The sequence below is a fragment of the Tachyglossus aculeatus genome, chromosome 20, assembly GCF_015852505.1.
Source record: "Tachyglossus aculeatus isolate mTacAcu1 chromosome 20, mTacAcu1.pri, whole genome shotgun sequence".
In the NCBI taxonomy this organism is placed as follows: Eukaryota; Metazoa; Chordata; class Mammalia; order Monotremata; family Tachyglossidae; genus Tachyglossus; species Tachyglossus aculeatus.
In genome coordinates, this window is record NC_052085.1 from 6,170,506 (window position 1) to 6,182,544 (window position 12,039).

The 12,039-nt window shown below is 50.0% G+C and overlaps 1 protein-coding gene across 4 annotated transcripts in view; it reads right to left on the minus strand.

The window, feature by feature from the left end:
• The window catches only part of DCLK1 (doublecortin like kinase 1), a 214,873-nt gene extending 203,652 nt beyond the window's left edge, over positions 1–11,221 (minus strand). For all 4 annotated transcript variants that reach the window (XM_038761721.1, XM_038761723.1, XM_038761722.1 and 1 more), the window contains exons 1-2: positions 11,184–11,221; positions 4,622–5,010 (exon numbers count right to left, since the gene is read on the minus strand). In XM_038761721.1, coding sequence (XP_038617649.1) covers positions 4,622–4,997 — 376 coding nt within the window. In that variant the 5' untranslated portion in view covers positions 4,998–5,010; positions 11,184–11,221. The remainder of the gene's footprint in view (positions 1–4,621; positions 5,011–11,183) is intronic.
• Positions 11,222–12,039: the final 818 nt, after the last annotated feature.

A 12,039-nucleotide genomic window follows, 5' to 3' on the forward strand; every position in this document is an offset into this window, starting at 1 on the left:
TTTCAATGATATTTACTGGGAGCTTGCTGTGTGCGCAGCACTGAACTAAGCGTTTGGGAATCATTAGGCATTTTGATTGAATGTTGAAATGAAAAGACTGCTAAATGAAGACAAGGAGGACATATCAGTGTTCAGCTTAGGCCTGGGGACAAACAGCATGCTATCCAACCCCAGTAGAGCTGGGAGTCCCTGATTATGTAAAGCAAGAATGAATGCACTGTAATCCAGCATCAAACACAGACATCTTTTTTAAAGGATCTTTAAGTAAAACTTCCTCCTAAATTCCACACCTCCTAAAAACCACACATCACTGCAGTGCTGGAGCAAAACAGCCAGAAGCAGAAGAATGCCTGCATCATCGGTGGCAACGGTCCCTGACTGGAGAACGATTTTTTTTTAAACGGTGTTTAAGTGCCTACTATGGGCCTGGTGCTTTACTAAGCGCTAGGTAGATACAAGCTAATCAAGCTGGACACAGTCCATGTCTCTTATGGGGCTCACAGTCTTAATTCCCATTTTATTGGTGAGGAAACTGAGGCTCAGAGAAGTGAAGTGACATGCCTAAGGTTACAGCAGACAAGTGGTGGAGCTGGGATTAGCACCCATGTCCTTCTGACTCCACTAGGCTACATTTCTAGGATGGTTCTTGGGGTGGACAAGCATGGCCAGAATCTTGAAAATTGGCTGGTTTTTGTGAGTTGCGAAGACCATGGGGGCCACTAAGGGGAAGGCCCTGTCAACCGCCTGCTGGTCCAGAGAGCTGCCACACAACAGCAGTAGTACACTGGGGTCACTCTGACCCCTGCACACCTACTCGCTTGTTACCCTGGGCCCCACTGGGAACATGATTGTGAGCCCACTGTTGGGTAGGGACTGTCTCTATATGTTGTCAATTTGTACTTCCCAAGCGCTTAGTATAGTGCTCTGCACATAGTAAGCACTCAATAAATACGATTGATGATGATGATGATGATGACTGGCAGGGTCAAAGTGGGAGTGACACTGTGCAAACCACCAGCGCTTTCATCGATCCCCTCAGGCGGGTTCACGATCAGCAAGTCTCGACAAGGCCCATCTCTAAACTTCGACCGGGGACTCAATGAATCATCATCATCATCATCATCATCAATCGTATTTATTGAGCGCTTACTGTGTGCAGAGCACTGTACTACGCGCTTGGGAAGTACAAATTGGGAACATATAGAGACAGTCCCTACCCAACAGTGGGCTCACAGTCTAAAAGGGGGAGACAGAGAACAAAACCAAACATACTAACAAAATAAAATAAATAGAATAGATATGTACAAGTAAAATAAATAGAGTAACAAATATGTACAAACATATATACATATATACAGGTACAGTGGGGAAGGGAAGGAGGTAAGATGGGGGATGGAGAGGGGGACTAGGGGGAGAGGAAGGAAGGGGCTCCGTCTGGGAAGGCCTCCTGGAGGAGGTGAGCTCTCAGTAGGGCCTTGAAGGGAGGAAGAGAGGTAGCTTGGGGGATGGGCAGACGGAGGGCATTCCAGGCCCGGGGATGACGTGGGCCGGGGGTCGACGGCGGGACAGGCGAGAACGAAAAAATATGGAACGCTTCACGAATTTGCGTGTCATCAATCCAAGGTATTTATTGAGTGCTCATTGTATGTGGAGCACTGTACTAAGCTCTTGGGCGTGTACAATACAACAGCATGGCCGAGTGGAGAGTGAACCTCGGAGTCAGAAGGACAAGGGTTCTAAACCCAGCTCCGTCACTGGTCTGCTATGTGACCTTAGGTAAATCACTTCACTTCTCTGGGCCTCAGTTCCTTCATCTGTAAAATGGGGGTTAAAACTGTGAGCCCCATGTTGGACAGGGACTGTGTCCAACCCAATTTGCTTGTGTTCCCCATGCAGTGCTTAGTGGCATATAGTAAGCGCTTAATACCATTATCATTGTTGCTATTATTACCATCATTAATAAGAGTAGGTAGACACATTCCCTGCCCACGATGAGTTCACAGCGCAGAGGGGGCAATCGTTAATCGTCAAAAGTACCCAGGGCATCAAATGGGAAGGAAGTAAAAATGGAAAGCTAATAATATGCAATGAAGTCACATAAAATGAGTAAGTTTGATGAGATGAGGATAATAATGAATGTGAAGCAATGATTTGCATTTCAGCCAACTAAGCAGAAATGTAATTGGGCAAGTGGCAAATCCAAATGATTTTCCAGCTCTCTGAACACAAGGCACAGCTGCATGCTAATTGTTGCACTTATAAATTAGCAAAATCTGTTAACACTGAAACAAAGAAGGACAATTTTTTTTTTCCAAGAAAGAAAAGAACTGACAATGTGTGAACTGGAGAACTGCATCATGGAGTCACCAGCCAATCAAAAATGGAGCATTTCCTCTTTAAAAAAAATTCAAGAGAACTACACTTTCTTTAAATATATAACATTTTCTCCTACTCGTTTTCTCCTATTTTGAGAAAAAGCTACCTCCATATGTCATTGCAAGTAGTCAAAACACCCTAAAGAGAATGTACTGGTGGGGTAGGAAGCAGAAAGAAAAAAAATGGAGAAGACTTTTCTGCAGGAATAGCCGCAAAATTCTGCTACTCCCACACCTGGAAACGATACACTATCCCTATTAATTGCATAAATATTTAAGATGTGTAAAAATGAAAGAAAGAGTCTTGAAAACAGCTCAAAAAATGGGTTCACATCCTATCAGAAGATCTATATTCTAAGATCTTTCCCCTAGAGTAATTTATCCCTTTTATTTTTGGGGGGCGGTGGTGGGGGAAGAGAGCCCAAGGTACTTCAAAATGATCTCACATGTTTTAGCACTGTGTTCTTTTGTGCTGAAAGATAATGCCTCCAATGGTGAAATTAACCTGTGATTGCATGGGATTAGCTATGTATCTCAAGGACTAATCGTTATTTTACTGGTGGAGAAACAGACAGGAAGACAGGTGAAATCCCACAGTTTTAGGACACAGCAAGGTTCGATAACCTTCAATCTATTACGCCATTAAAATATGCTGAGATGGGTTTTAAGATCTTTCCCCACTACACATTCATGCAAAGTCATCTAAACACACATTTGGTTATGTAAAATCCAGAACCCTTCTACTTTGACCAGATCTCTTCAAACATTTAATGAAACACTTCTCAAATTATAAGCCCCATATGCTTTCAAAGTCACATCAGAACCAGCTCAGAAGTCTACCTGATGGAAAAATGAGCTCATCCTTCTTTTTTGTCTACTATTTCACCTCTCCCTAATATAGTGTAATGTTCTGTTTTGCTGTCTGTCTCCCCCTTCTAGACTGTGAGCCCGTTTTTGGGTAGGGACCGTCTCTATATGCTGCTGACTTGGACTTCCCAAGCGCTTAGTACAGTGCTCTGCACACAGTAAGCACTCAATAAATACGACTGAATGAATGAATGAACCTCCCCCTGTAGACAGTAAGCTCATTGTGGACAGGGACTGCATCTATCAACTCTCAACAATCATCTGGCCAGGAGATTAACAGGACCCAGAGAAGAGGCTTGAGAAGCTTGACAAGTCGGGCCTCTGTTCCTCCATCAATAGGTCAATCAATGGTATTTATTGAGTGCCTACTGTGTGCAGAGTAAAGTGCACTGTACTAAGCCCTTGGGAGAGTTCAATACAACAAGGGGTCTGACAGCCTAGATGCCATCATGACTTTAGGGGAAAACGGTAACAGTGGGTAACTCAAATAAGAGCCTGTCTATCCCTTTCAGAAAGCTCATTCCTTGGCTCTCAGATGATGGGACCAATTCTGCCCTTTGGTGGAATATCTCTCACCTTTTCCCTTTGGTGGAATATCTCTCATCTTCTAGAATCTGTGGTCCTTTAAATAGAACTGTGCAAATGGCAATGGAAATAAACCCAGTGGGTGAAACTGAGGACAGAACTGTCTTTTCCACTTCTTCACCATTCCCTCCCTTTCCCTACCCAACGACATTATCAAGCTTTTCCTGACATGAGAATAGAGTGAAGATTTAAGTCTAGGGAATGTCAGCAGTCACAACAACACAGTTTTAGTCATTTTGAGCAAAGGAAAATGCGATTTTTAGCTAGGAAAAATGCAGACCGAAGTTGGACAATCACACCCAGAAAGGAGACAAAATATCAGATCCACAGCCTACAACTGAATTAGATCATGGCTGGCTCTCAGTCAAAGGTACTTACTGAGTGCCAAGCACTAGACTAAGCTTATGGGAGTACAATACAAAAGAGTTAGTGGACATGATCCCTGCCCACAAGGAGCTTACAGTCGAGAGGGGAGAACAGGCATGAAAATAAATTTCAGATATGGAAAATGGCAGATTGTAAGGATATGTAAGTGTTGGTGGGGCTGAGGAAGAAATGAATATCAATTGCTTAAGGATTCCAGATCCAAGTGAACAGGGGACAAAGAGGAGAGGGTGGGTAGGGGAAATCAGGGCTTAGTCAGGGAAGGTCTCTTGGAGGAGACGTGACTTTAGGAGGATTTTGGAGGTGGGGAGAGTGATGGATATGAAGGAGAGGGCATTCCAGGACAGAAGGAGGACGTGGGTAATGGGTCATTGGTGGGATAGTGAATAGAGAGTAGGTTGAATGCTAACCTTCTACCAGTTGGTCCAAGGTGGAAATCTTCTTAACTCCATCAATGGTGTAGATTGTTCTCACCCCCTGGGGCAGATTCACATTATCGGACAGAGTTCGGGTCAAGTCGGCCAGCAGCGCCTCGAAAGATCTAAAGCGGTCTGGGGAGATGGCGTATACAATCCCTTTGAAGTAGCGGTCTCCGTTCCGGTAGAATCGAACTTTCTTGGCCTTCTTCTCGGAGCTGAGCGTCTGCAGGGTGCGGGTTCGGTAGAAGCTGCAGTGGGCACTGTGGGTCGGGCTGGGCAGGCCATTTACCCGGGACCCTCGGCTGTATCTCTGGGCTTTGTCTCGCTCGTCAAAGTGTTCCAGCTCCATATCTCTCCCCAAGGACATCCTCAAGGTGGATCTGGGGGGAGAGAAATGAGACAGAAATGAAAAGAACGTCAACCGAAAGGTCCGGCTAGGGAGAGGGCGCGTGACTGCTGGACTTTGACAGTGAACAAAATTCCCAGTGGAGAGAGGAGGGAAAGTAGAGCATGAACAGGTCTTTTTTTTCTGAAGCTGAAACTGAAATGTTCAACACAGTTTTACAACTCGGTGGGGTTTGGCAGTAAGCTACTGTGGAGGCAGAGTGGGGAGAAGCAGGCCAGAAACAAATAGCATTTTTGATTCAACAACAAGTAAGATTTTATACACAACAACAATTGCCACTGGGCATGGGCAGGGGGGTGGGGGGCAGTGTTAATTGTTCAGTGCAAACCATCACCACTGCTGCAAAAAATCAACTTGTCCTGTTGACTGAAAAACACACCTTACCCTCTTTTAACTGTTGGTATCTGAGCAACACTCACCCAAATGCCAAGAGGCCAAAAAAGATGCCCAGTTGTGTTGCCATGGAACAACATGCACAAAAGATGTTCTCAAGGACACACTGATGGACACAATCTAACCATCAGTCAAGTCACCTTCAAACCAAAAGGAAATCACCAGTATAATTGGGAAAATATGCCATTTCTTCCAGCCTAGAAGAGGTTCCTAATCCTCAAAACAACCCAAACTTATTCACTCATATTCCAAGCACAAAGCACAGCTTGTTTCCACCCCGATCATCCTCTGACTCGGAAAAGTTAACAATTTTGCAGCAGGTGAAAAATCTGTGAGCAAAATAAAACCCACTCTAGAGAGGAAGATTGGAAACAGCAGTAGTTACCACTAACTAGCCTGATCGATGTAACAGTAATAGCATTGTGCAGAGGAAAGGTGACAATCTGGAAAACAATGGTATTTGAGGGTGAATTGTACACCTCTCCCATGCAATCCCAAAGAACTGAACTGTCCCATTTTTAAAAATCATGGAAAGAAATTTTCAGGGCAGGAGAAAGAAACATTCATTTTACCCCTGCACTCTTCTAAAGACAGGAGGAAAGTAACAAGGGAAACGAATGTGATTCAGAACAAGACCTGTAATGAAAGCAGCATCGCTATTTGGCAAGGACTTTTTCCCCCACAAAATCATGATATTGCTTCCATCTAATCAACAGTATTAAGCACCTTTAGTGCAGAGCATTGTAGAAAGTTAGCGAGACCACAACAGGGTGCCACCTATGCACCTGAGTCTGTAACCCTTAACTTAGGTTCTGATTCCACCCCTTGCCAGCACTTAGGTACACATCTTTACACTCGGCTGCATCCCCAACCTGCAATTTTTTTTTTTAAACATGTCTCCTTTGTTAGATTGTAAGCTGTCTGAGGGCAAGGGTTAGGTCTACTTGGTCCAGTGCTCTGCACACAGTAAGCCAACCATAAATTCCACCGACTGATAGATAGAAAACACAATCCTTGCCCTCGAGAAGCTTAAAAATTTACTCTTTCAAACTCAATTATTCTGAAGGATTTTTCCTTCTCTCCACAGAGAAAGAAGTTATGTCATACCGAGTTATAAAAATCAATGAATTACAAACTGAATAACGCGAGAGGAATTATCATCTGAAGCCACACCGGTCAGACAGCTACCAATACTGCTGTAGGGTAAGAACAGTTGAACAAATCTTGCTCACTTATTGCTTGTAATAATATGCGAGCACTGCATATTGTGTTTCCTTTTTATTCCCAGGAACAGAGATGCTGTTAAGAAACCATCTCAAGGGCTCCTCCAAGAAAACAAACATCTTCACCAAAAGCTGAAGCCACGGATCCAATTTTCTTTAAGGGTTTTGGTTTATTCTCCTTACTCCCTTCAGGGACTGCCCTAAATTTATAGTCAGAATCAACTGCAGTTCAGCAAAAGGAATAGTCTAGCCTATGACAAGACTGAAGTTCACCTGGGGGTCGATTACTACAATGACAGAAATATTGAATATCAATTTGAACACCTATGGATAGAAACAGCACACAAAAGTGCCTAAAAAATACTGGTTTCAAATATGGATAATAATAATAATTATGGTATTTGTTAAGCACTTAATACGTGCCAGGCACCGTACTAAGTGCTGGGGTGGGTAGAAACAAATTGGGTTGGGCACAGTCCCCGTCCCATATGGGGCTCACAGTCTCAAACCCCATTTTACAGATGAGTTAACTGAGGCCCAGAGAAGTGAAGTGACTTGCCCAAGCTCACACATCTGACAAGTAACGTAGCCAGGATTAGAACCCATGACCTTCTGACTCCTAGGCTGGGGCTCCATCCACTATGCCATGCTCTTCTCTTCTTCACAGATGGAAAAGAAAAGAGGGCATGAATTCCTTTCGGTTTAGGCTCTATTCTCTCAAGTGTCACTGAATTGCAGTCATTTCCAGAATTACCACGGGAAAATAGGCCATGCTCTATAAATCCCCTGGTTTCTAAGCATGTGTGTGGCCTCAGCGTCAGGTAGGATTTTCATTTGCAGGAAGGTTGCCAGTGTCAGAAGCAAGGGATGTTGCAGAATTATTCATGTACTAAAGAGTTCCTGGGTTTAAAAAAAAAATGCAATTACATTTTCCAGCTACAGGTGGGACAAATTTGAGGTGCTAGAGGGTAACAGTCTGTCTCTCCACAATGAGACTTTCTACAAGTATCGCCACTGCACCCATTAGCAGATCTTGTGTGCTCCCTGGGGGATTCCTCACTGTTTTTCATAGTCTAGGAGCCCAGCTCTAGCACTACTACACGGGCTCCCATTGCACAATTGATTGCAAGTACACACACCCCTACCACATACATTTAGCAATTTCAAATTTGATATGGCTCAGTCTAAAACTGAACCTTTAACACCTTTTTAATGGTATTTGTTAAGCACTTAGGTGTAAGACACTGTACTAAGCACTGGGGTAGGCACAAGATGATCGGGTTGAACCCTGTCCCCGCCTCACATAAGGCTCACAGTCTTAACCCTCATTTTACAGATGAAGTAAATGAGGGACAAAGAAGTTAAGTGACTTGCCCAGGGTCACGAAGCAGACAAGTGGTGGGGTCCGAATTAGAACCCAGGTCCTCTGACTTCCAGAGCTGGGCTCTTTCCTCTTGGCCACATGGCTTCACCGCTTCTCCCACCTCACACCACTAATGACTAGGGACAGATTATGCTGCAAGGGGATGGATAATTGGGAGCAAATCATATAAATACCACTGATTAATGGGTGCACCCTGCGTGGGAAATGCCCACCTATGGCTACGCACACTTATTCACAAATTTACTCATGTTTTCCTGCATGTGGTCTCTATTTTTTCAAGACCCAGCAGAGCCTACCTACCATGTGACCTTTTCCCCAGCACCTCACGCTTTCACAATTACTGCTTTCCCCTCTCCTTTGTTCTTTCAAAAATACTGTAAAATGATGCATTCCTCCAATATCCCGAAAGCACAGATAATATTCCCCGGTGGGGGAATCCGTAAGAATGTGAACCTCGATAATTTTCTTTTTTTTACACCAACACATTCAAAGATGTGGGTTCTATCAGATCAATTTAAATCCAACCTCACCTAAATCTCCCACAAGCATCTCGGCACTAAATCCAGCCGGGAGAGGCGACACCATGCCTTCAAAGAGGCCTTCCAGTGGGGCACTGCAGCAGCAGTGAGAATCCCCGATCCCGCAAGGAGGAAAATGCCATTTCCTCTTTGCATGCTTTTAACACTGCAGCTACTAATTGTACCAGGATGTTGCCTGGCGTCCCCGGAGGAACTTGAGATAGAAGGAGCAAAATGTAATTACCCCATAGAAGACAGCCTGACCCATCTCTCTCTCTCTCTCTCTCTCTCTCTCTCTCACATATACACACACAAAAGCCACACATGAAAAATTCTCATGATAAAGGCCTAGCCCAGGTTCTCCTTCAAGGAATGGTCTGCTCCTCAAGCCGGCTCTGGTAATACCCCTCTTCACCTCGTTCTCCCTCTCCTCGCAAAGCAGAGCAAAAATGGTGCAAACTGCACCACTTCCCCACGGACTCTCGTCTTCCCCCGAGTCCCTCGTCCCATTCCCAACCTGACACTGGTCAGCAGACAATAGATAGAACCACGTACGGGAGACCTTAAGGCCGGGATCACGGATGCTCTGCATCAGCACTGGTGGGCAGGGGGGCGGAGGGCTGGGGAGGGCGACAGGGGAGACGACAGGGGTGGGAAGGGGAGGGCAGGGGTGGGAAGGGGAAGGCAGGGGTGGGAAGGGGAAGGCAGGGGTGGGCAGGGGAAGAAGACAGGGGTGGGCAGGGGAAAACGACAAGCAAGGTCAGAAATGGTAGGGGAAGGCAGGGGAAGACGCAGGGGTGGGCAGGGGAGGATGGGCAGGGGGAGGACGGTGGGCAGGGAGAGAAAGGGGTGGGCAGGGGAGGACAGGGGTGGGCAGGGAGGACAGGGGTGGGCAGGAGAAAACGAGAGGGGAGGGCAGGAGGACAGGGGTGGGCAGGGAGGACAGGGGTGGGCAAGAGAAAACGAGAGAGGAGGGCAGGAGAAAACGAGAGGGGAGGGCAGGGGAAAACGAGAGAGGAGGGCAGGGGAAAACGAGAGGGGAGGGAAGGGGAAAACGAGAGGAGAGGGAAGGGGAAAACGAGAGGGGAGGGCAGGGGAAAACGAGAGGAGAGGGAAGGGGAAAACGAGAGGGGAGAGCAGGGGAAAACGAGAGGGGAGGGCAGGGGAAAAAGAGAAGGGAGGTCAGGGGAAAACGACAGGGGAGGGCAGGGGAAAACGAGAGGAGAGGGAAGAGGAAAACGACAGGGGAGGGCAGGGGAAAACGACAGGGGAGGGCAGGGGAAAACGAGAGGGGAGGGCAGGGGAAAACGAGAGGAGAGGGAAGGGGAAAACGAGAGGGGAGAGCAGGGGAAAACGAGAGGGGAGGGCAGGGGAAAAAGAGAAGGGAGGTCAGGGGAAAACGACAGGGGAGGGCAGGGGAAAACGAGAGGAGAGGGAAGAGGAAAACGACAGGGGAGGGCAGGGGAAAACGAGAGGGGAGGGCAGGGGAAAACGAGAGGGGAGGGCAGGGGAAAACGAGAGGGGAGGGCAGGAGAAAACGAGAGGGGAGGGCAGGGGAAAACGACAGGGAGGGCAGGAGAAAACGACAGGGGAGGGCAGGAGAAAACGACAGGGGAGGGCAGGAGAAAACGACAGGGGAGGGCAGGGGAAAACGAGAGGGGAGGGCAGGGGAAAACGAGAGGGGAGGGCAGGGGAAAACGAGAGGGGAGGGCAGGGGAAAACGAGAGGGGAGGGCAGGGGAAAACGACAGGGGAGGGCAGGGGGAAAACGACAGGGGAGGGCAGGAGGACAGGGGTGGGCAGGGAGGACAGGGGTGGGCAGGAGAAAACGAGATGGGAGGGCAGGGGAAAACGAGAGGGGAGGGCAGGGGAAAACGAGAGGGGAGGGCAGGAGGACAGCGGTGGGCAGGGAGGACAGGGGTGGGCAGGAGAAAACGAGAGAGGAGAGCAGGGGAAAACGAGAGGGGAGAGCAGGGGAAAACGAGAGGAGAGGGCAGGGGAAAACGGCAGGGGAGGGCAGGGGAAAACGGCAGGGGAGGGCAGGGGAAAACGGCAGGGGAGGGCAGGAGAAAACGACAGGGGAGGGCAGGAGAAAACGACAGGGGAGGGCAGGGCAGGGGAAAACGACAGGGGAGGGCAGGAGTGGTCGGGAAGGGGGAAGACGACAGGGATGGGCAGGGGTGGGCCGGGCTAGACATGGGAGGTCAGGGGAAGACGACGGGGTGGGCGGGGGAAGACGACGGGGGTGGGCAGGACTGGACATGGGAGGTCAGGGGAGGGCGACGGGGTGGGCAGGGGAAGAAGACAAGGGTGGGCAGGGGACGACGACAGGGGTGGGCAGGGGAGGGCAAGGGAGGGCAGGGGCACTGCGGAGACCTGAGGGGAGCTGAGAGGAGGGCAGGGGACCTGCGGAGAGCTGAGGGGAGCTGAGAGGAGGGCAGGGGACCTGCGGGGAGCTGAGGGGAGCTGAGAGGAGGGCAGGGGACCTGCGGGGAGCTGAGAGGAGGGCAGGGCAGGGCAGGGCAAGGGAGGGTAGGGGCACTGCGGGGAGCTGAGAGGAGGGCAGGGCAGGGCAAGGAGAGGCCGGGCTGCCGTCGGACCATCGTCCGGCTAGCGGCCAGCGCACTTACCGAGCCGCCCTGGCGAGCGGCGGGGGGTCCGGGGCCCCGGGCGGGGGCGGGGGCGGGGAGCCGGCTGCCGGGGACCGGGGCGCCCTGCTCCTCCTGCTGCTCCTCCTGCTGCTGCTCTCTCCTCCTCCGCCTGCTCCCGGGGCCGCTGCAAGGGGCTTCACCTAGGTGTCAGGGCAGGGCGGGCGGGCGGGCGGGCGGGCCGGCCGGCCGGGGCCCGGGGCCCGGGACCCCCAAGCCGGGATGGCGGGATGCCGGGATGCCGGGGAGGGAGGGAGGGAGGGAGGGAGGGTCTGCGGGCTGCGCTCCCCAAGCCGGCCGCGCCTCTTCACACCCGCCCGCCCGCTCAGCTCGCTCGCTCTCTGTCTCCCGGGGAGGGCGGTGAGGGGAGCGCGCGCCGCCTCCTCCTGGGCTCCTCCCCGGGGTGTGCGCGCGCGCGCGCGCCTCCGCCCGCCCGCGGCCCCGCCTCTCCTGGGCCCGGGGCGCGCTCTCGCGCGCGCGCGCTCCCGGCGTCGCCGCTGACAGGAGGCGCGCATGCGCGTGGGCACGCCCGCCATGGGGGGGCGGCGGGGGGGGGGCGCCTCACCCGGCCACGTGCCTTCTACCTGGGCCCGCACGTGCTCCGCCTCAGGCGGCCCCCGCCCCCTGCCTAGCCATAATAATAATAGTAATCATCATAATGACCATAATAATAATGGTGTTTGTTCATTCATTCATTCATTCTATCGTATTCATTGAGCACTTACTAGTGTGCAAGAGAACTGTACTAAGTGCTTGGGAAGTCCATGTTGGCAGCATATACTACTACTACTCCTACTAGTACTCCTACTCCTACTAGTACTACTACTCCTACTACTAC